The 24,109-nt window shown below is 36.3% G+C and overlaps 1 protein-coding gene across 3 annotated transcripts in view; it reads right to left on the bottom strand.

Annotated features, from left to right (window-relative positions):
• LOC150093816 (protein timeless homolog) overlaps window positions 1-24,109 on the bottom strand; it is a 671,138-nt gene that overhangs the window by 440,538 nt on the left and 206,491 nt on the right. For all 3 annotated transcript variants that reach the window (XM_090412553.1, XM_090412554.1, XM_090412555.1), the window contains one exon: window positions 15,927-16,024. In XM_090412553.1, the coding sequence (XP_090268679.1) occupies window positions 15,927-16,024 (98 nt within the window). The remainder of the gene's footprint in view (window positions 1-15,926; window positions 16,025-24,109) is intronic.

The following is a 24,109-nucleotide window of genomic DNA, read 5'->3' as shown; positions in this document are numbered from 1 at the left end:
TACAATGTACCTGAATCATCATGAGAAAAATTTAAATCATTTGAACAATTACAAAAAATGGACAGAATTAATTACATCCTTAAAAAAATAAAACTTGTATTGATTATTTGCAACAAACAGTTTTAGATAACGAAAGGAAACGTTGGTATGAAGTTATAAAAAGAATAATTTTTGTAGTACAGTTTTAAGGCAAACAAAATCTAGCTCTTCGTGGTAAAAGTAATAAACTTTACGATCGCAACAATGGCAATTTTTTTAAAATGCATCGAGATGTTAGAAAAGTTTAATCCTTTTATATCGGAACACACGCGGCATGTAGCTAATGATCCTGACTTTAAAAATATGCCCTCCTATTTAGGGGATAAAATTCAAAATGAAATACTCACTTTATTGGCATCAAATATTAAAAATAACATTTTTATAAAGTGTTTTTTATTGGGGGAGGGGTATAGGGGCACCAACTAAGTTTTGCACACAGGTGCCAGACACTAGTGGTGCACCCCTGGGTTTTTCATCCCGCATACAGACAAATCGGCCCTTTATAACACATGCAATTTACACACAAAAATACTAGCTGTGGTGGTGGTGGTGGGCAGTAGATGGCATTGATGTAGGTGATTGGTAGTAGAGGTTCAGTGTAGTAGTGGAGACAGAGTGTTCTATAGTAAGTGTCCTCCCACAATGAGTCTTCGGACTCCTTGGAGGTGTCATGAATAATAATAATAATAATAATAATAATAATAATAATAATAATGACCAGTCTTTCAACATCTGAAATTTTGAAAGTTGTATTTTTAGCTGCACATGCCCCTTAATTTGTGCCCAGATGAGTTCTATGGGGTTCAGTTCACAATGGAATGGTGGAAGACGAATAACTGTGCGTCCTTTCTGGTCGCCAATGTGTCAATGTGATATTTTTGAAACTGACTCTTGACATTTGCCACCAAGTTCAATAGTTCTGTTATCACCAATTCAGAAGTAAAACCGATTCCTTTTTCCTTCAGCCACTTCTGAATGTCCTCTTTGCATGTAGCCTGAGATGGCACATTTTCCAGTCAGATAGAATGGTAAGGTGCATTGTCCATTACAATAATGCTGTTAGGCTCAATGTTTGGCAAAAACATTGAGCCTAAGTAGTGAACCAATGTTCATAGTGCTTTCCATCCATTTCCTTATGATAATCCCCTTGTGATTTCTGCACTTGTAAAATTTGAAGGCCCAACAAAAATGCTTGATGAGCACTTTTTACTGTTGTGTCCTGGAGAACTTTAGTGCAGATGTGACCAACATTCACCCAGGTTTCGTCTGTATAATAAATTTGTCATCCCTCGCAACGATAGATTTCCTGATAGAATGCAAATATTGGTGACTCCATAAAATTATGTGATACTGAAATACTTCAAAACTTTCTTTTAAAGAGATGCTTATATTTACAGGAACATCATGTAGTAATTTGACATTATTCCAAAGAATCCTCTGGCTAGTATTTGTAATCCCATGTTCTGCTAGATTCAATTTGTTCTGCTTCTTGGCAGAAATGCAAAATTGGTGTCCAGAAAGGCATTCCCATGCAACTGCAAATTATTCTACTTTGGTCAAACAGGCCGATCTGTTTCTATATGCCTTTCTGAACATCAATCCTATATTTCCTCCAAGAAACTGAACAAATTGTGTCTAGTAAATAGAGGATTACTAATACTAGCCACAGCATCCTTTGGAATGATACTAAATTACTGCACAGATGTTCCCATAAATATGAGCATCTCTTTAAAGAAAGTTCCGAAGTACTTTGGCATCATCCTAACCTTAACAATGGACTTACCATGCCAATAATCTAGGAAATTGTATTAAGAACTATACTGTTTAATTATATAAGTTTTTACTTCATGTACATATATGCCATATCTTTCATTTTTTTTTAATCACATGCATGCACACTTCAAATGATCCTAATTATCAGTTTTCTAACTCACTGTCTCACAACTGCATATAAGGAGAGATTTCATTCTCCATATACCTTCAACTGTTGTTTCATTTTTTAATTTCCAACTGTATTATGCTGACGTATCCACATTATGTGAATCGAAATATCTGTAGGTTTTTTTTTGTTTGTTTTGTTTTTTATGTTGAGCCCATACACAAGAGGTTGGTGATCAACCTATAGTAAGTTAGTACCGTATATGGGTAGTGAGCTGGGAAAGGAGAAACTGCTTTACATTTGATTTAAAAGCCAGTATTTTGCATTTCTTGGGAAATACATGGGAAAAGGGGAAGGGGGAGGGGTAAACTGTTCCACAAAAAAGCAGTAGTAGAACTGAAGGAGGAGGAAAAGAAACTTGCTCTGTGGGTTTTGAGTTGTATTGTTAAGGAGAGATTCCATGCACATGTTTCAATGGATTTAGTACAGAGTGGAGGAATTAATGATGCTATTTCATATGAACAATGGTCATGGAATGTTTATAGAACATGCATATTTCAGAAATCAAACACGTGTGAAAGTGGGTTCAGTGAGTTGGTAAGTGATTGGTTATTAATCAATCTGATTGCTCTCTTCTGTATTGAATTCAAGTATTTTTAAGGAGCGCTTAGATTTCCCCACCCCAAATGTGAGAGCAATATTCAATAGCTGGGTACATTTGTAATTTGTATGAAGTTAACAGGGAACCTCCATAGCTCAGTCAGTATAGACAAAGCCCTTTGGTCAAAAAGACCAGTTTGATTCACCGTCAGTAACATGAGGAACCTTTATCTGATCTCTTTTGACTAAAGATGAGTTAGACGGTCTGATACAGAGGTGGGGGGGGGGGGGGGGATTTCACCTGGAAACACAATTTTTCGTCCCCCAGAACAGGCAAACTGGCCTTGTGAACACACATGGATTACAGTCATGAATACATCCCAGCCATAAGCCAGTCCCTAGCCCAGATAAAATGGGGGGAAGCAACGATGAACTACCCTGTAAAAATCTCACCAGGAATACTTTGTGGGCAATGCAAACAAAGTCACCTATGGTCAGAAACGACTGAAAGGGAAAATCAGTCAGTAAAGTTAACAGCTTGTTGAAGGAGATGAAGTAATGCCTTGAGCAAAAGAGAAATCCTAGTTTTTTGGAAGCCGAGGAGACTGGTTGCAATGTGTTTATGCCAGGAGAGGCTTGATATCAGAGTGATTCCAAGAAGAGAAATCTCATCATTATCGAGGATAATATTAGGAAAAAAAATTGTTCTTTTTTTTTTTTGTGGGAAATAAGGCGGAATTGGGTTTTGCTAACACTGAAATTGATGAGGTTATCTGAACCCCATAGGAGGATGACTTTGAGATCAGGATTGAGGTGGAGGTAGATGTTCTGTAAATCTTAAAACTTAAGTATAAAAAAACAAATTGGAAAGCCTAAGAACTTGAAAATGTAATAAAATATATGATAAAGGAAACAATAAGGGAGAACAAAACAATTTATGGGTTGAAATAAAACCTTTTTTTGCTGTATCAGTGATCTGTTACATTTTGATAGGTGGAAAGTTGTGCACACATATTTATGTTATGGAGCTACCAAACCTCAGCAATAACGTAGAGAAAGTGAACACTAACAGTGTTGATAGTTTTTATCTCTATAGCCCTGATATTCTTAATTCTATTTCATTTTTTTTGAAAATTGAGAATTGTCATTTTTTTCTATTTTGGGGATATGGATGAGGTGTATATAAATGTTTGGCTATTTATTTATTTTATTATTATTTTTTTTTTTTAATTTTTTTATATCAGACCCCACACATGAAAGGATACAAAACCTATAACATAACAGTGCTGTTCATGGGTAATAGATTAAAGAGGGAAAATCTCTTTAAGTTTCTTAAAGTTTGTAGTCTTTGAGAAAGTCTGAACAGAGGTAAATGGGATGAAAGAGAAGTTGGCTCACTAGATTTGAAGCCAGAGAGTAAATGGATGCTGACCAGCAGATGTCTATGTTCTTAGAGTCTTGAAAGAATGTGAAAGAATGATGGTAACCAGTTCAGCAGACCATCATCAATAAAAATCCCTATACAAGAGAAAAAGATATGAGGCCAAAAAAAGTCTGAGAGAGAGAGAGAGAGAAAGAGTTAACCACTCAACTTTTCACTGACAAGTGAAAAGTTGAGTGGATATGGGATCTATATAGTGTTAGCAATTGTAGATAGTTGGTGAGATGTGTTTGTGCAAGGAAAGGCTAGCCACCCCAAGAAAAGAAATCTAATCATGGTGAGAGAATGCTGAGTATTATTATAAAGCAATAAGAAAAGCTATATTGTATGGATGTATTGTTGGTACAACATGACAAAATTTCATGCCGGCTGGGGCGTCGCCCGGTTAAACAAGCCCCCCCCGTTGTTTTCGCCAGGGAACAAGGGCAAACAGCGAAGAGTCAGCTACTGGAACAAATCTGAAAACACACCCAACTCAACATTACCTGAGTTAAAGATCGGTACTATCAACATAAGAAGCCTCAATGGCAAAGAAATGGAGCTAGCTGAGGAATTAGATAAGTACCAGATCGACATAATAGGGGTGACTGAAACAAAAAAGACACATGCGTATTTCTACATGCATATTTTGTATTGAATACTATGGCTATTCCTTCTTTACCTTGATTGCCATTGCCTGAATATAACATTTTGTATTTATTGCTCAGAAAGATCTATAAATACAAAATGTTATATTCAGGCAATGGCAATCAAGGAAAAGAAGGAATAGCCATAGTATTCAATACAAAATACGCATGTAGAAATTCACATGTAGAGAAGAGGCAAGGAATAAGAAAAGTCTCATTGACTATGTTATTGTTGATAGTGATGTTTTCTCCCTGGTGAAGGACACCAGAGTGTACAAAGGATTTGAAATTGGAAGTGATCACTATTTAGTCTTGAGCAGGATAAAATTGAATTTCATATTGAAAAGAATAACATGTAAGAAAGTTTAAAAGCAAATAAAAGTTAAGCAACTCTCAAATGTGAACTGCTAACATATACAAAGATTATTGAAGAAAAAAGGAAAGAGTTTGAGAACAGGAACCAAACCTTGGAGAGTCAGTGACAAGCCTTGAAGAAAACCCAGATTGATTCAGCCAGAGAGGCATGTGGTGAGGTTGTCTGCAAGGATAGAAAAATCAGAACTCCATGGTGGACACAGGAAGTTAAAGAGGCAGTGAAGGAAAAGAAGAAATCATATCAAAAGTTCCTGGCAAATAAGTCAGCTTTTGCTCTTAGAGAATACAGGGACAAATGTAAGAAAGCAAAACAATGTGTAAAACTAGCTAAACAAAAGTCATGGGAGGAATTTGGCAAGAACATAGAAAATAAATATCAAGAAGATGGTAAGATATTCTGGAGGTTGTTCAAGAAGCTCAGAAATGGAGGAAAGAGTGCTGTAAAAGGAATTAGAGATGATAAAGGTGAAATGAAAACAGGAGAAAAAGATATCCTTGAAGTATTGAGTAATTACTTCGAAAAATTGCTAAATGAAACAAGCAGTGATAGCACAGTGGTAAAAAAACACTCAACAGGCATACAGTCAGGAATACATATCCATACTTGAAGTAGAAAAAGCCATCAAATTCTTGAAATGTGGAAAGGCAGCAGGAGTAGATGAGATTCGACAACAAATGCTGAAGTATGGTGGTATAAAAGTCTTACAGTGGCGGCACAGCATAGTTCAGAAAGCCTGGACAGAGGGACGAATTCCCGATGATTGGAGTAGAGCTCTAATAGTGCCCATATATAAAAAGGGAAATAAAACTGAATGTGAGAATTACAGAGGTATTTCCCTACTGAATGTTCCTGGAAAGATCTATGCAAGTATACTTGAGAAACGGTTGAGAAGAATTGTGGAAGAAAAGCTTGGTGAAGAACAAGCTGGATTCAGGCCAAATAGAGGCTGTCAGGATCAGATCTTCACTTTACGACAAATAGTCGAGAAAGCATGGGAATATAACAAAGATCTGTATTTAAGTTTTGTCGATCTGGAAAAGGCATATGACAAGGTGTCAAGAGAGAAAAGCTATTCAATACGCTACAGTTATATCAAGCAATACTTAGTCTTTATTTGAGTTGTAAGTCAGCAGTTAGAATTGAAGGAAGTACAGGAAGATGGTTTAATGTTAAATCTGGTGTGAGACAAGGACGTACATTACCCCCCTGTTATTCATTATCTATATGGATCACATTATGAAGGAAAGTGGTATTAAACATGATATCAGAATTGGAGATGTTAATGTCAGCTCTTTGCTTTATGCGGATGATGTTATACTTCTGAATAAATCCGCTACTAGTTTGCAAGATTCCCTGACTAAATTGAATAGCTGTTGTAATAGATATGGTATGAAGGTCAGCAATAAAAAGACAAAGATAATGGAAATAGGCAGAATCGTTGAAAATGTCAACTGCGTTGTGAATGGGGAACCTGTGGAACAAGTAAAACATTTCAGCTACTTAGGCATGATTTTTAGTGAAGATGGTAAATTAAATATGGAAATAGACAACAGAATCAGCAAAGCTGGTATGGTAGAAAGTCAACTGAATAAATTTATATGGAATAAGAGAGAAATTAGTCGGAACACTAAATTAGCTGTATACAAGACAGTGTTCAAACCAGTTTTAAGTTATGGATCTGAGAGCTGGGCCAGAAGTAAAACACTTGACCAAAGACTAGAGACTGCAGATATGAGAGTCCTGAGAAAGATTAGAGGTGTTAACAGATGGCATCAATGGCAATATCATATTAAAAACGAGGATATTAGGAAAGAACTTGACATTGTCAGCATCCAGGAATGCATTAGCAGAACTAATCTCTGGTGGTATGGTCACTTAAACAGAATGGGCGAGGAAAGATTAGCAAAACAAGTGTTCTCTGCCAGGTTGGCAGGAAAACGACCCAGAGGAAGACCAAGATATAGGTGGATTGATACGGTACAAGGTGCCTTAGATGATAGAAATACAAGATCTGATAATGATAATATTAGAGTCTTGACAAGTAAATAGACTGATTTGGAGGAAAATTGTAGTTAGGAAGTTAGCAATTATGTAAATTTTACATTTAATACTATCATATCCTGTACACCCCTTGAGGGTACATGTCAGGAATTTGATGATGATGATATTGTATGGAATGCTCTATATACTATATGTTTTTTGGCTACGACTCTTTTGAAATTAAGAAAATTAAATTAATCACATATGTAATTAATTATTCCAGTCTGCATGGTTAGCCTAGTGGCTGTACGCTTCGTAACCATATGCCTGGGGAAGGAGTGTCCTAGGTTCGATTCCTGTTGGTGCCATGGGGAGCTGAAGGATCTTCCTCAGCCATAGCCAAGTTAGCCGGTCTTGGGCATGGACAGTAGGGTTTTTTCCCCCAGTTTATCCTAGTGTTTTTCATCCCACAAACCGCCATTGAGAACTCAACACTACAGGACATGGGATACACTGGGACGTAGGACTGACCACCTTATCCGGTGAACAGTTTGAGGTCCAATGATTAATAAACCCTCAACACTGCAAGGTAGAAGAGGGTAAAAGGAAGATGAGATTAATTATTCCTCTTGACATCTTTCTTGAAAGAAATAAGATAGGGCTGTTTTTTTTTTGACAAGGATATCCAAGCTTTACTAAAGACTGGCAAGGGAATCGAAGTTTAAGACAACACTTATAAAGGATCTTGAAACTTTTAAAGATCGTGAACTACAAGGTTTGTCAGTGACAAAGAATAATGGAAAATACTCTCATAAGTAAAACTATAAATAGGATTTGAAGCTGAGAGAAAAGGTAATTTATCTACAGAAGGAAATAGTGGGTTTTTCACCTACTTTTTTTCAGAGAGCACTAGGATATTTGATGGAGAAATCTGAGGAGAGGAAGCCATCAACCATGACATGCAGTGAGAAACCAGAGGTTTCTATGTCAGACTGATCAATACCCTAGAGATATCAAGAGCAACTATACGTGGTTCCCCCTAACCTTTCCATGGCTTGTGTTCTAAAGCGAGTAGTGATGGACAGGAGATAAGGTGTGGATTAAAAATGGTGAAATTCCACATTGCTGGTCATTCATTAGCTAGTGGATCTTTTCTGCAATTTTTAAGGGCACTGAAGTAAAAGCAGCTAGATATTTTGTTGGCTGAGAGTCAAGGAGATTAATGTTATTATATGCTGAGAATCAGCATAAAATAACATGAATACACACGTGAGCACAAGCAAAAATGGTTTCCCCTTATAATTACTTACAAAACACAAAACTGAATTTTTAATATATCTTTTAGAATGCCATTTAGTAAATCCCCAGCCTCATCAAAAATTGATAAGGCTAAGGATATGGGGTGATGGTGGGCAAAACAGCTCAAAGGATTACTTGAATACAAGAAACACCTATAAGCAAACAGAAACTGGTTTCCCCATTATAGTTACTCTTACAAAACACAAAATTTTAAATTATTTTTAAGAATGCCATTTAGCAAATTCCCAGCCTCATCAAAAATTGATAAGGCTAGGGCAGTGTTTCTCAACGTGGGGCGTACACCCCACAAGGTGGCAGTTTGAATATTTGGGGGGGGGGGGGGGGCAATTAAAAAATTTACATGTACATATTTATACAGATTTATATTATACTTTTTCAGAACTTGGCTGACTATTATGCTAGAGGGGGGGGGGAACATCAAAATCTTTGAGATGTTGAGGTGTGGCATGATTTTTTCATGCCACACCTCAACCTTTTTTCTCAAAAAAGGTTGAGAAACACTGGGCTAGGGATTTGGGGTGATTGAGGGGAAAACAGCTCAAAGGATCACTTGAATGCTAAGAAACACTTATAAGCAAAAAGAAAGAAATTACTATTCCTCTTAATAAGGCATTGACACAAAGCTTTACATCCAGACTGCATGGTGATAGCTGTGTAATAATAAGAATAATAATGGGTAGTTATTGAAAGTCAGGTAGTTTGAACTGCTTATTTTATTGTACACACCCTTATTATAACATATAAGAAATTTGTAACATATAAAATTTATGTTGACAAAAGCTGTAAAATATTTCATATATTTGCAAGTTAAAATCAAAATTAAAGTTAAAATTATTCATTTGTTTAATTTTAAATTGCATTCTAATATCATTATGCTAAATCTTTATAAGTTTGTCAGAAATCAGAAATATTTTTTATATCTTTTATAATAAAGAGAAGAAAAAAAGTGTGATTTTTGAGAAGAATTAGTTCCACTACAACCACTGCACTTCTTAAAAATTACTTTCATTTTAAGAAGTAAACTAATTTTTAAATGTTTTCAGGAAATATTAAGTAGATGCTGCCATGAACAGCATATGTAATTAATTATTCCTCTAGCCATCCCTGCATGATACACTGGAGCTTGTCTGTTGACAGAGGCATCTGGGTTGGGCTATGTGGCAGCAAGATAAATCACTTTTATCACATGACCACTGAATTATTAAAAAAATATTCTAACATAAGAGAAGTGAACAGCTAAGGAAGTCAACAGATCTTGAGAGAATAAAAAAAAAAATGTTTTGTCAAACTATAGCAATTATTTCAAGGGCCAGTGAATCATTAGATTGATTACATAAATCCTTGCATTATCAATTAATCATGACAATGTCAAGTCATGAATGAACAGCAATTTATACAGTGTCCAACAAACTAATATTTACCGACAACTGTATGTGACAGAAATTTTAATACCTATCTTGCAAAACTATAGTGACATTCATTAGTATGCCAAAAAAAAAAAGTTTGAAATGTTACTCTAAGAATACTTGCATCTCTTAAACATGCTCAATATTTTAGAAATATATTTGCTAGATGTAAAAGATTAAAATTAAAAACTCAATTACAAACTCCTGTTTCAACTCATTATGCCTTTAGAAAGGGATATAACTTTACATTACTGTGATCCTTGATAATTAAACCAGAAATATTTATATCCTGTTCATATTACAGCTACTGCTACTATTTTTATTAGGATTAGGTAAGAAATAAATAAAAATACATCTGATTTTCTTATTAATGAATCACAATAGGATTACTTTAAGTGATTAAATGAACAGAAAAAGCATGCATACAGTATGCACACAAGCTAAGAAAATTAAAGGGAGTTGCAAAAGACATGCAAAGAAAGGCACCCAAATCTGTATAAACAAAAGCACTAGATTCTGTTGATACAATACAATAATACAGTAATATATTCAGATTGCGTATATATAAATATATGCAATACAGAAACATGTAAATAACAATAACAAAAAAGTTCATGCAATACATATCAAGATATACAAAGACAGCTAAAAACATACATCTCTCTTCTTTTCAATTATTTTTAATGGGAAAATTGTTCTCAGATTGCATAGGTTTTGTTTAGTCAAAATGATTCACATATAATTATTAAGTTAAATAAAGAACTACTGTATGTTAATACACTTGTATTACTTCTCAGATTGCTTTTGCTTGCTTGTCGGATTGATTTTGTTTTTTTCTTTTTTCTTTATTACAACAGACCGTCACTACAGCAAACTCATAGAGACCAGAAAAATAGTTTGTTGTAGCAGATAGCTGGCTATAGTCAATTTCATTTAACACATTATCTTATTGGGAAATAACTTAGATTCAAATAAAAAAAATATCATTGCCTCCACCATCATAATCTATATTTTGTGCACTACAGACCTATTTAATAGGTCTTGAGCCTAACTTTCAAGATATGAACAAGATTGTAACTCAAAATTTAAAAATTTATAGAATGAGCACAAACCCCACACATACAAACATTTCATGTTGCTTGACTTTTGTTATATTTTATGATACACATCAGAAAATATTTAGTCCAGTAATTGCTTCCCTTTCTTATGCCATATTGAATATTCTTAAGTTATTGAACATATTCCTCATATTAATAGTATGTGCATATATAAACAGAACTACACACACACACACACACACACACATATATATATATATATATATATATATATACATACACAATTCTGTATATACAGTACATGAAAAAAAAAACAATAATAAAATAAAGATAAATTTAAAACATAAATAAAAAGGCATGCATATATATATATACATACATATATATATACAGGGTGGTTCAAAATTCTATGTACAAACTTTGAGGGGAGGTAAAGAACATCAAAATCAACCATATTCACATAGGAAAGCATGACTGGAAACTCCTCCAGAAGGTACTAACAGGGACACAAAGATACAGAAATAACACAAGGCAGTAAGTAGTGTAAAAAATTTTATTAGGCATAACCGAAGAGTTCAATAGTAGTTGGATACATAATATGATAAACAAGGTGCATGTCTGTCATCTTAGCGTTTGTAAAATGACGCATGTTCTTCGTACAACATCGAAAACTTGAATGAGGAAGCCCCAATTGCTCACCTGGAGCACTGCCGAACAGCGCCACCTATCACTTTCGGGTGGCATTTCTGGTCATGCTTTCCTATGTGAATATGGTTGATTTTGATGTTCTCTACCTCCCCTCAAAGTTTGTATGGAATTTTGAACCAGTGTGTGTGTGTGTGCGCGTGCGTGCTTGCGTACAAGTAGCGAACAAGTATATATATATATATACAAGTCCCAAAACAAGTAGCAAACCTACTCAGAATTGAAGCTATTTTTACGATAAGTAACAGTCATCAGCCTGCAGATAATTTATCTCGTGCTGAAAGAAAAGCTATCCACCATCTTCGTAATAACAACGACATTATTATCCTGCCAGCAGACAAAAGTAATGCAACTCTCGTCCTAGACAGATCTGATTATCGTTCCAAGGTTCACAAAAATCACAAAGGCCTTCCAAAGATTCACAAAGCAGACACACCTTTAAGACTGATAGTTGAAGGCGTTGACTCACCTACTTAACGACCTATCCAAATACCTTGCCTCTTGTTTAAAACATCTCATTGGTAATTCCTCCTCGTATATCAAAACCTCTGAAGATTTTATATCTAAGGTAAAAAAATTGACAACTCAAGGAATCTGACAGAATGGTTAGTTTAGATATTGTCTCTCTCTTTACAAATGTCCCCACAGAAGAAGTCCTCAATCTACTAAAAAACAAAGTTTCCAAAAAAAAAACATTTTTTGCCCTATTAATGCATTGCATAAACTGGTATTTCTCATTTGAAGGAAAAATCTATAAACAAACCAGCGGCTTAGCTATGAGTAGCCCATTATCTCCAGTGTTAGCCAATATATTTCTTGAAGACTTTGAAGAAAGAGCTATTTCATGCGTTACATTAACTGTGGCTGTGATACATGGATGATATCTTCCTCATCTGGGAATATAGTCAAGAGGATTTAAAAACCTTCCTAGATCATTTGAATAATCGCCACCAAAACATCAAATTCACATCGGAACTAGAGATGAACGGCATCTTCGCCTTTCTACATTTAAAGATCACTAGGATACCTGATTGTCTCAAATTTTCGAAAAACAACTCACACAGAGAGATACTTACATGCCTCCTCTCATCACTTCCCTCCACAGAAACTCGGTATTATTTCCACTCTGGCCCATCAGGCGAGATCTCTAAATTCAGAAGAAGAAGATCTTCACATAGAACTTAACTACCTCAAAAGTACCTTCTTAAACAATGGCTACTCATCTCGAAGCATTACTAACCGTCTATATCCACATCTTCAACCTCAGCAAGAAGATAATTCCAATCCTATTGCACATATTCAATTACTGTTTGTAAGTTCTCTATCAACAAAATTGGAGAAAATTATGAAGAAATTTAACATTAGAACTTACTTCACTACCCTACCAAAACTTCGTTCTTACCTGAGTCAACCCAAACCAAAACACAACCAACTTCAGTTCTCAGGAGTTTATAAAATCATCTGCAGTTGTGGAAAACCATATTATGGGCAAACCGATAAGTCGGTCTCACTACGTCTCTAAGAGCTCAACATGATATATCTTACAAAAGCGCCTCCCCAGTCATGTCCTTTTCTCTGCCAACTCTAATTTATAAGAGCGTCAACACCAGATAGACTGGAATCTTACTACGAATATCCATAAATGCGCTGACAAACTAGAAAGACGCGTCGTAGAATCAAAACAAACAGTTCTGGACCCCTCACACATGAACAGTAATCTAAGCTATAGCTTACCTGACTCACACAGCGCAGTGATTCAGTTCTGGTGCTCATGAGATAGTTGCCACTCACTAACGCCTCAAGCTAGACCTGCCAGTTCAAATTTGACTGTTGTTATTCCTAACTTCTTTATATGAGAAGTCTATGTTTTCTCTTGCTATTTTTTCCAGTTTTTATGATAATTTATACACCTGAAGAAGTCGGCGTTGCGACGAAACTAGTTGTGTTTTAATTAAAGTTTTTATCTTACCTTATCTTGGTGGTCCTAGTCAGCAAAGTTATGATTTTAAAATGTCTACAATCCACAATATATATATTTATATTATATGCCTTTTTATTTTTTATTACCCTAAATATATGGAAACAAAAAATTTTTAAAATTTGAAAAATTCAATTGCTTTCAAGACAAACTAAAGTGGAAATAATTAAGAAATCAGAAAATAGTGAATGACTTGCTTAAACTGTTGAGCTTACAACATCAGTTGCCTTCAATGCTGTCGTTTTAGAAATGGAACACTGTTTTGGATTTATAGAACACTATTAATAATATTAATATTATTTCTTTCAATGAAAGAACAAAAGGATGTTGTGTTTAAAGAATTAGAATTTAATTGATTAGAATAAATTATTTTCAAATTATTTTCATTTTAACTATTTATATTAACATAAATTATTTCAAAATGCATTAAAAATTTAAATTTTAAAAATTTATCTTATAAAAAAATAAATTAATGAACATTCTTGAAAATGTGTCAACTTGCCGACACATTTTCAAGAATGCATTTCACTTGCTTGCAAGTTGGGGTTTACTTGCACTTATTTTACAGTTATGCAATTTTGGTTTAATTCAATTGAACAACACACACACACACCAATTCATAATTTATTTAAGTCATTTTGATTTTCATTTCAACATGTCAGATTTCTGCTTGGCAGTGAAAACAATAGAAATTATGAGCAAAAATTGTCAGACAGCTTGGATGAGAGAGAAGCTGGGCATGCCTTATCTCTCAGTTTTGGTCTACCCACTCTTTTATCTTGCATCATGTAAACACATACTATTTATGCTGCAACAAACAAGTTTAAAAGTGCAAGAAGAAAATGTTTCAAATACTGAGTACTCTGGATATCAACAAAGCAATGGGACTAGATGGGATTTTGCCATGGGTTTTGAGATAATATACTAAAGAACAGACAGCTCTGCTGACCTGGATTTTCAATGAAAGCCTGGCCACAGAAAAGGTGCCCAAGGAGTGTAAGATAGCACCACTGCATAAGGGTGGTAGCAGAATGGGAGTGTCAAACTATATACAGTTGGTATTTCATCAGTAGTTGTTAAGATTTTGGAGGAAATAGTGAGAGATCATTTATGGCATTGGACAGATGAGGGTAATGTTATCTGTGAGAGTCAGCATGGATTTGTTAAGGGGAACTCTTGTTTTAGTAGTGTGATTGCCTTTTATAATAAAGTGACTGATGAAGGAAAGGCATATTCTTCTTTTTTTTTTTTTTTTTTTTTTTTTTTTTTTACAAAAGCATATGACAGGGAACCACATGATAAGCTGATATTTAAGTTGCGGCACATGGATTTAGATGTCACATTAGTGAACTAGATTTGGGATTGGCTATCTGATAGCTATCATAGAATTGTGTATGAGGGAGCAGTATCAAGGAAGTAGGCAGTTACAAGTGGGGTCCCAGAAGGCTCAGTACTGGGAACCGTATTGTTTAACATTTATATCAATGACATTGTCTCAATGGATTGCAAGGGGATATTCAGTTGTTTGCAGATAATGTGAAGATGGGTAGGGTTATTAGTAATAGTGCAGATGTGGTAGTTTTGCAAGCGGATTTGAATAAACTTGACAGATGGGCAAATAAATGGGGTGTTAGTTTAATTCAGCTAGATGTAAAATCTTGAAGTTTGGGAAACATCGATGGGAGGCTGCATACTCTGTTGGAGGAACTGTACTGGAGGAAGTGGGGAAGGCCAGGGATTAAAGGATGATGAGTGACAGAAACCTGAAATTCAGGGAACATATTGCAAAAGTGGTGAAGGTAACCCAGATGACTACAATACTGAAAAGGACGTTGACCTGCAAAAGAGTTGTCATTCCACTGTATAAAGAAGCCCTGATCAGACAACACCTGGACTACTGTGCTCAATTTTGGTCCCCAGGATTTCAAGGGGATAAATTAATCGTGGAAAGAATGCAGAGGCAGATAACAAAGATGATATCAGGATTACAAAGATAGTTATAAGGATAGGCCGAAGGAATGTGGACTGCAGAGTTTGGTAGAAGGAGAGGTGATATGATTGAGACTTTTAAACTGTCAGAGGTGGTTACAGGGTTGACACTGGGGAGTTCTTCATTTAGTGGAACAGAGGGAAATAGCAAGAATAAGGGATCATCCCTGTAAGTTACGAAAGGAAGTTGTGAGCAAGAGAGTAAGGAGTGGATGATTTGTATGGAAGGTGGTTGAGCCATGAAATGTATTGCCTGATAGAGTGGTGAGAGCAGAATAGTCAATGGGTTCATGGAGTGGTATGATAGACTTTGTGTTTTCTAGGGTGAGTCTTATGACCCCATGGAGGCCTAAATCATAATAATGATAATAATAATAAAAGCATTCTATAAAAAATGCTCAGTTAATGGTCTATATTCTTTAAAAAAAAAAAAAAAAATTCTCTACTCCCCCCCCCCCCCCCCACACACACATTTTTTTTAATTTTTTAATATATTTCGAAGAATAGATAAAACGTATACATTACTTACTTGGAAGTGCCACAAAAAAAATTTCTCTCAATGCCAAAAATTCTTCTTCTGGTTTAATATTTGGTGCACCAAAAACATTATCCTCTGGCCAAACTTCCCTGAAATAATATGTAACCTTTACACATGCAAGTATTGACAGTTTATATAAGTTGTATATATATTTAGGTTAGATGAAATATTAATACTAGATGAGATATAAATTATATGGCTTAACCTGTATTACTTTTAAGAGCTGGCTAATGTCATTCATATCGAAAATTTATGGATATTTAAAGATATTAACCTAACTGCCCTGTTCTGAACAGATCCTAAATTTTTAGCGAGAGAAGTTTTAGGTGCACCACTCCAAATGTAAGAGCAATATTCCAAGTTGTGGCAGGAATTTGTACAGATGAAAAGTACTGTCTTGAGAGAAAAAGAATGGCAAGATTTTATGGAAGGAAGTCGAGGATGTGATAGAAGTGATGTGATTATGAAAGGTTGGGCATAAAAAAGCCAGTTTGAGAAGAGAGCTCTGTCTTGGCTGCTAAGATGAGCATTATCAAAAGTAAAGCATAGCATAGTAAAAGGCTGTAGCAAAAGCTAAGGGAAGAAAAACTAAGGTCATTTTTGCAAGAAAACCATGTTTTGGAAGGACTGACTATTGACACTAATATGGCTGGAAATCTGTTTAGGACCTTGAATGTAAATGATCTTGAAGTCTGAACACTGCAAGGCTTACTGTATAAGTAGGATGAGAGGAGAGTGAAAGAAGGTCATTATGTATATAAGGAAAAGCTAGATGAAATACAACAGCCCTGAGGAATATTGGCATTAAATGGAATATCTGAAGAGAAAACCTTCACCATGAAATAAATGATCTGAGATAAAATTGAAAATTCAAATTATGATTTGAAACCCTTGAGACCAATTCCTATCAAATGCCTTGAAAATGTCATATACAACAGTGCAGATTCTCCAAAGTTGCATGTTCATGTTTGTGTGCTAGGTGGAACTCATATTAAGAGGCTTAATGAAATGATAAACAGTGCAGGAGAGGGCAGGAGAGAGAGAGAGAAAGTGCCTGATCATTAGGAGAATGGATAATGGCAGCCAGCTTCAAGGATACCTGAAAATCGGCCACAATCCACTTAAAATAACATAAAAAGACATCTGTAATCATGACTACAGATAGTCAGGTTTAGAGGACCTGCCTTGGACACCACACAGAGGAGAAAAAATAAATAAACAAAACACTATGCCCCATCACATCAAGTTCAAAAGTGAAAAGCTTTCTTCAGAATCTGCAAATAACTTTAAAAACTAACCTAATTTGAATAAACATGGATGTGTTAAACTTTCCAAAATTGGGAAACATTAATTAAACATCCAGTGTTATAACTTAGGCATCTGACTAGTAGCCATAAAAGGTTCCCTTCCTAGTTAGAACTCTAGACTTTAGTCTGTTAAGTTCCACTTTACTAAGAGACTGCAGCATCTCTCTGCAAAAACCAATGTAAATTTACTATCGTTGAAATTTGAATATATTGTTTTTCAGATAGCAGCATGGTGACACACACACACTATATATATATATCTACTCTATAATATAAAACGATGGGCCTTTTTTTGTAACGTTTTTGTCAAGTTATTTGAAACATTTTGAAACTCGGGGGCTAACCTGAGTGTCTAGTCTTCGAAATTCGAGTCTTCAGAATTCAAGGAGAACCGGCCAACCAGTCCAGAACTCGGGGGGGACCCTTTCAAGTCATCATAATTCAAGGAGAATTGGCCATTGGCCTACCAGTCCGGAACTCGGGCGGTTGGGCGTCATAGGACGGAACCTCCCTTCGAGTTTTCAAAATTCGAGTCATCAGAATTCAAGGAGAACCAGCCTACCAGTCCGGAACTCAGGTGGGGCGCCGTAAGTGCCAGAAGGACAGAAACCCCTCCCCTCAAATTTGAAAATTCGAGTCATCAGAATTCAAGGAGAACTGGCCTACCAGTCTGGAACTCGGAGGGATTGGGTGCCATGGGCTTCAGGGGGGCAGAGCCCCCTAGTGTGTGTATATATATACTGCTTTACTGCTTGTAGAATTAATTCCTTCCCTGTGCTGTTTTCATTCCATTAAGCCTCTAACGTGAAATTTCTCCAAACTTTTCCATGACTGTATCCAGGGGTAGATTTTGCCAACGAGATCTGCTGTGGATTTTGAAATCCATATCAGTGATCGGTAATTAGTTGACAGTTTTCCAGGTGTTGAAGAAGTTGACTATTGGTAACCTCCATGACTTTAGATAACAATGAGGTGAGAGAAATAGGTCAACAGACTGATGGTAAACCATTATCACCTTTTTTAGAACTGGCAGTAAGAGTGCTGCTGAGTATAATATAGTATACAGTTTCAGGAGCACCTCTTGAGCACAACTTGTGGGATGCTTGAATATCAAAAAGGCCAAAAGCCTTTTTGATATTCAAGAAATGTTTAAGATTCTTTTGATGCCTTTCTGGTAGAAAGACATCAAAGGGGACATGATGCAATGTTTCAGGTGAAGGAGAAACTTATTTGCATTGGTTATCTATGCAGCAGCTGGATGAGAAAAGTGATGCATGTCAGGAGATCAGCTGCAAATGTTGCAACACTACTCATAATCCTTACCTTGAAAATACTAGTTTCCTCAAGAAAATAAAAAAGGAAAGCCACCAACAGAGAGAACTGGAAGGACATGGTGCTGCACCCTCTCTCACTGAGGAAGCTACATGAAGAAGAAGTAGTTCTGTTTTTTGTATGTAAAAACCTGCTATAACAAATGTGCTTTTTAATGAACTTGCTCACTGTAACAACTTCTTCTTTCACTCTGCCTTATCCCATGTTAAACGGGGTCGGCGCACCAATCTTTAACCTTCCTCTTCCAAGTTCTCCGGTCCAGAGCATCCTTCGGACTCCATCCTTTCTCCCTAAGATCCTCTGTCATCTTATCCCTCCACCTGAGCTTGGGCCTGCCTCTTTTCCTCCTTCCCTCCAACTCCATATACTCCACTCGTTTACCAACATACTCCTCACCCTTCCTCTCAACATGTCCAAACCACCTCAGCCTACTTTCTTGTATCTTCTTGCCAATTGGTCCTACCTTAACCGTCCCTCTGATGTAGTCATTCCTTATCCTGTCCTCCTTTGTCACACCACTCATCCATCTCAACATCCACATCTCCGCTACCTCCATCTTCCTCTCCTGTGCCTTGGTTATAGGCCACGTCTCTGCACCATGGAGTATCGCCGGCCTCACCACCATCTTATAGAGCTTTCCTTTCCTCTTACAACTCACTCTCTTGTCGCACAGGACCCCGCTCATCTTCCTTCAATTCATCCAACCGCATGTTATTCGGTGCTGTATTTCCTCATCCAGGTCACCATTCCTCTCGACAACTGACCCAAGGTACTTGAATTTCTTCCCTGAAATTAGCCTTTCACCCTGGAGTCGTATGACGATATCCTCGTCACTCCCCATTGACATATATTCAGTCTTCACCCAGTTAATTCTCATGCCGCTCTTCTCCAATGCCTTTCTCCACTCTTCCAGGGTATTTTCAAGCTTCTCTTGGGATGATTCGCATAGAACAATGTCATCGGCAAACAGCATGCTCCATGGTGCCTCCTTCTTGACTTGCTCACTGTAACAAAATACCAAAAATGTCTCAACCAAAGTCTCTTAAATAGCAGTCATGTTTTTAGTTTATTACCTGTAGCCTACAATATTCATTTTGCCAACTATGAAAATGAACATTGTAGGCTACGGGTAGTAGACTAAAAACGTGTGTACTGAATATAAGTTCATCAATTATTTGAAATTTTGAACCAATATTTGAACTTTTTCAACTGGCAGGTACATACATAATGACTGAGTTTGAAAGAGGGGACAAAGTCAGGTATGGCATATCTGACTGATGCCTTGGCACTAACACAAAACAATACAATTAAGACCAAACTGCAATAATTCAAGAATTATACCAAAGAATATTAAAACAAAAGAGTGATCAAAAACAGACAGCTCACTATAAACTGATATATTTATTGGAATATTATGCTTATAACACTAGTTCTGACTTTACTAAATAGAGTCAGTTGGAGACCTATGGTACAGGTCCTATGGAGTGAAGAGATTGCTTGTTTTGGGTTTAATAGTGCAAAGCCAGCTATGGTTGTATTGTGCCAGTAAACAAATAAATAACAAGCGTAAATAGGTATAAAAAACAGCATATAAAAAAACAAATGTAAAAGGAACATAAAAATAAGAGTACAAAACATTAAAAAAAAACTAAAAAAGTGTGACACTTAAAACTGAATTTTGTGGAACTCTCTCCTCTTGGATATACAGTCAGGAGAGGGCAGTTCTTGGAATATTTAGTTGGATAAAAAGTTCTTGATGAAGGGAGGGGAGATTCCCTCTGTACAGGTCTTTCAATATTCCAAATCACTGAGCAGTGTTGTAATAGTTGTTTGATACGCTTTTCAATATCAAAGAAAGAGGATAATAAGTGCTTGTGTTTTAGGAAGGCATCTATAATGGATGCTTCCAGTATTTCTTGAATAATATTTATTATTATTACAGGCAACTCCAAGGAGTCCTTAGACTCATCAAGGGAGGCCTTAACATCATGTCAAGAACAACTATTCAACATTCATACAGTATCTATCATACTTCGCCTTGAACTCATTCACAGTCATGGCGCCCACAACAGACTCTGGCAGCTTATTCCACTCATTCACCACTCTCCAAGTAAAAAACTTAGCTCTAACACTCTTGCCCAGTTTCCATGGATGGCCCCTAGTCCTCCCACCATCAGTCCTATTCTCAAAAATATCTTCTGAATTAATCTTATAGAAACCATTCAGTAATTTGAATGTCTCAATCATATCCTACCCCCTCCCTCTTCTGCCTATCAACCAATTTCTGCAACCCACAAATCTTCAACCTGTTCTCATAAGGTTCATTCCATAAACCTGCTATCATCTTGGTCACTTGTCTTTGGATCCTCTCCACCTCCTCTCCATCAAGAAGAAACCTACATGACCAAATCTGAGCACAATAGTCTAGATGGGGTCTTATCAAGGCTCGATACAGAGGAACAATAACTTGCTTATCTCTGCTCATCAAAGTCTTCTTCAGTAACCAAGTGATTTGATGGGCTGATTTAGTCACTTTTGCAATGTGCACCCTAAACTTCAACTCCCTATCCACCAACACTCCCAAATCCCTGGCCTCGTCAATCTCCTGGAGTACAGTTCCACCAATGTGGTATACTGCTGCTAATCTTTTCACCCCCAAAATGCATAACCTTACATTTTGACACATTAAATTGACATCCATTCTCCTTAGTCCAGTTCTCCAAACTATCCAAATCATCCTGCTAAATTTTGACATCCTGTGCATTCACTATTGCTCTACCCAATTTATGGAAGTCAGGTTGTGTTCTGGAGAAAAAGGTTGTTTCTCTCCAGAAATCATAAAAGGAAAAGTTAACAAGTTTTTTCCACAATCATGCACAAACAGCTGATTAGATGGTTGGTTGGTTGGTTGATTAGTTTATTGGTGCAAGGAGAACAAAAGTTACAGTATCCCAAACCAAAAGTTACAGCAGTACTTGAAATAATAACAAAAACAATAATAAAAAAATAAATTAGTGAATATCATGTTATATACAAAAAGCAATTTTTTTAAAAATAAATTAAGTCAAGAAAGACTGATTGGTTGATTAGCTTTACTGGTGCAAGGACAGCAAAGGTCACAGTACACCAAACCAAAGGTGTGGGTAGTTATGGTAGCAGAGTAACCATAGCAAATGATATAGTGGAATTATTTAACGACCATTTCATCAGTGTATATCATAGTGGTGTGAATGCTGTGCAACATGTAGAAGGGAGGCAAAATTAGGAGAATTAAAGGTAAAGAATCGGAGGTGTAACAAGCGTTGCACAGGTTAGATGTTAATAAAGCAGTGGAAACGGATGACATATCACCATGGATTTTTAAAGAATGTGCAAAAGGGTTGGCCATGTCTTTGTCCTGGTTATTCAATAGAGTCTTACAGTAGGTAAGGGTCCTAAGGAGTGGAAAGAAGGCAAAATATTAGAAGGCATAACATTCTCTACGATGGTCAACATGGGTTTGTGAAGGGCAGGTCTTATTTTAGCAATCTGTTTTATGATGTGGTGACGAATGTGTTGGATAAAGGAGAATCATATACAGTGAAATTCATGGACTTTGCAAAAGTATTCAATAGATTTCCATATGATAAGTTGGTGTACAAGCTGCAGAGGATAGGAATAGATAGTACATGGGTTACATGGATCAGAGTTGGCTCGCTGAATGATACCAACAAGTTGTGTATGATGGAACTGTGTCTCAGAAAAGCAAAGTGACCAGTGGAGTGCCCCGGATTCTGTTCTTAGGCATCTATTGTTTAACTTGTTTGTTAATGATATTTTGTGTGGATTGACTGGGGATCTTCAAATGTTTGCTAATGATACAAAGTTACGTAGAATTATCAGGAGTAATGCTGATGTTAATTCTCTACAAGAAGATTTGAATAGTCTTGGACAAATGAGTGGAGCTGAAGTTTTAATGTTAATAAATGCAAGGTGTTGCACTTTGGGATACAGAGATATAAGGATACATACTATATTGGTGGAGCTATACTTCAGGAAATGGATGAGATTCGGGATCTTGGAGTGATGATGGAGAGTGGACTGAAGTTCCAAGGGCACATCGCACATGTTGTAAAGACTGTACATTGTATTGTTGGTATGATAAAAAGTACTTGAGAAGTATGGATAAGGAAGTGGTGGCGCATCTATATAATGCATTGGTCGGACCACATATGGACTATTGTGCTCAGATTTGGTCACCTAGTTTTCATTGTGATTTAGAAACATTACAGAGGGTCCAAAGACAAATAACCAAAGTGATATCATGACTCTGAAGTGTAGATTATGAAGAGCATTTGAGAGAATGTGGGTTACAGAGGTTGGTGGATAGGAAGAAAAGAGGAGTTGTGATAGAGACCTTGAAGTTAGTTAAGGGATTCTATCAGATTAATATGGAAGAAATTATAAAAAAAGAGTGGATGTTAAGATGGACAGAACAAGAGGGCATCCCTGGAAAGTTGTATGGAGATGTGGTGAAGAAAGGAGTGATGAGAAGTTTTTTTTACATGGAGAGTTGTTAATGAGTGGAATGCATTGCCTGAGTGCATTGTGAGTGCAGATAGTGTAAATAACTTCAAAGCTCATTATGACTGAGTGGGGCTTCCACAATGAGTCTGTTGATTCCATGGAGGTTACCAAATAATAACAATAATAAAACCAGTATACACATATAAATAGAATTTATAATCAAATGTGTTTGTATAAATTAATTTTTCTTAAAAAAGTTAAAAACTTCATGCAATTTGTTCGAGTCTACTAGGATCTGACTCAACGTATATAGCTCAGCTAGCATAGTAAAAAATTAATTTCTTTCTCGAGTGAAGTGCTGGCACTCCACCAAAACATGAGCAGGGGGCGAATGCTGGTCTTGAAATTTACACTTGCTCTTGTTATCATTCAAGTGAGAAGTGTGATTGAAGTCTGATTAGTGGAATAATAAATTACTGACCATTTAAAACTATATATTTAGAAATTTATGTACATATAATCATACAAATACAACATTTGTATGACAACAGCTGTAAGCTGTCCTGCTTTGGCCAAACAGGCAGGACAGCTAACATCAGAATTTCAGAACACAAGGACTACATCTGGTTTCACCAATAGCCACTCTGGTCTTGCAGACCATGCACTGGATATCTGCCATAGAATACGGTGGAAGAAAGCCACCGTATTCTATGGCACCGATAATACACTGTCATAAATTCAAATACGAAAAGCTTTTCATGGAATCAGCCTCAACCCTAAGAAACAATCCAAACCTCAACAAATTTGGGTGCATGAGACTGCCCCAAATTTGGGAAACCTACATCAGAAGACCTTCAGCCCAATCGCCCAAGAATACCAACATTGCCGCTAGGGGATACCATCAGGACTTTTAGGAGAAAGAATATCTTCCTGCTTCGTCCTCATTTACTGTTTGTTGTGCTTGCGTGCACGTGTCTTGCTTTTAAGTTCCTGTGAAAATGACATGACGTTGCCGAAATATTGGAAGTG

Source organism: Typopeltis vanoorti, chromosome 23, assembly GCF_054136105.1.
Source record: "Typopeltis vanoorti isolate ZY-2024b chromosome 23, IOZ_Tvanoo_1.0, whole genome shotgun sequence".
Classification (NCBI taxonomy): domain Eukaryota; kingdom Metazoa; phylum Arthropoda; class Arachnida; order Uropygi; family Thelyphonidae; genus Typopeltis; species Typopeltis vanoorti.
This window is presented reverse-complemented; position numbering and strand designations above follow the sequence as displayed.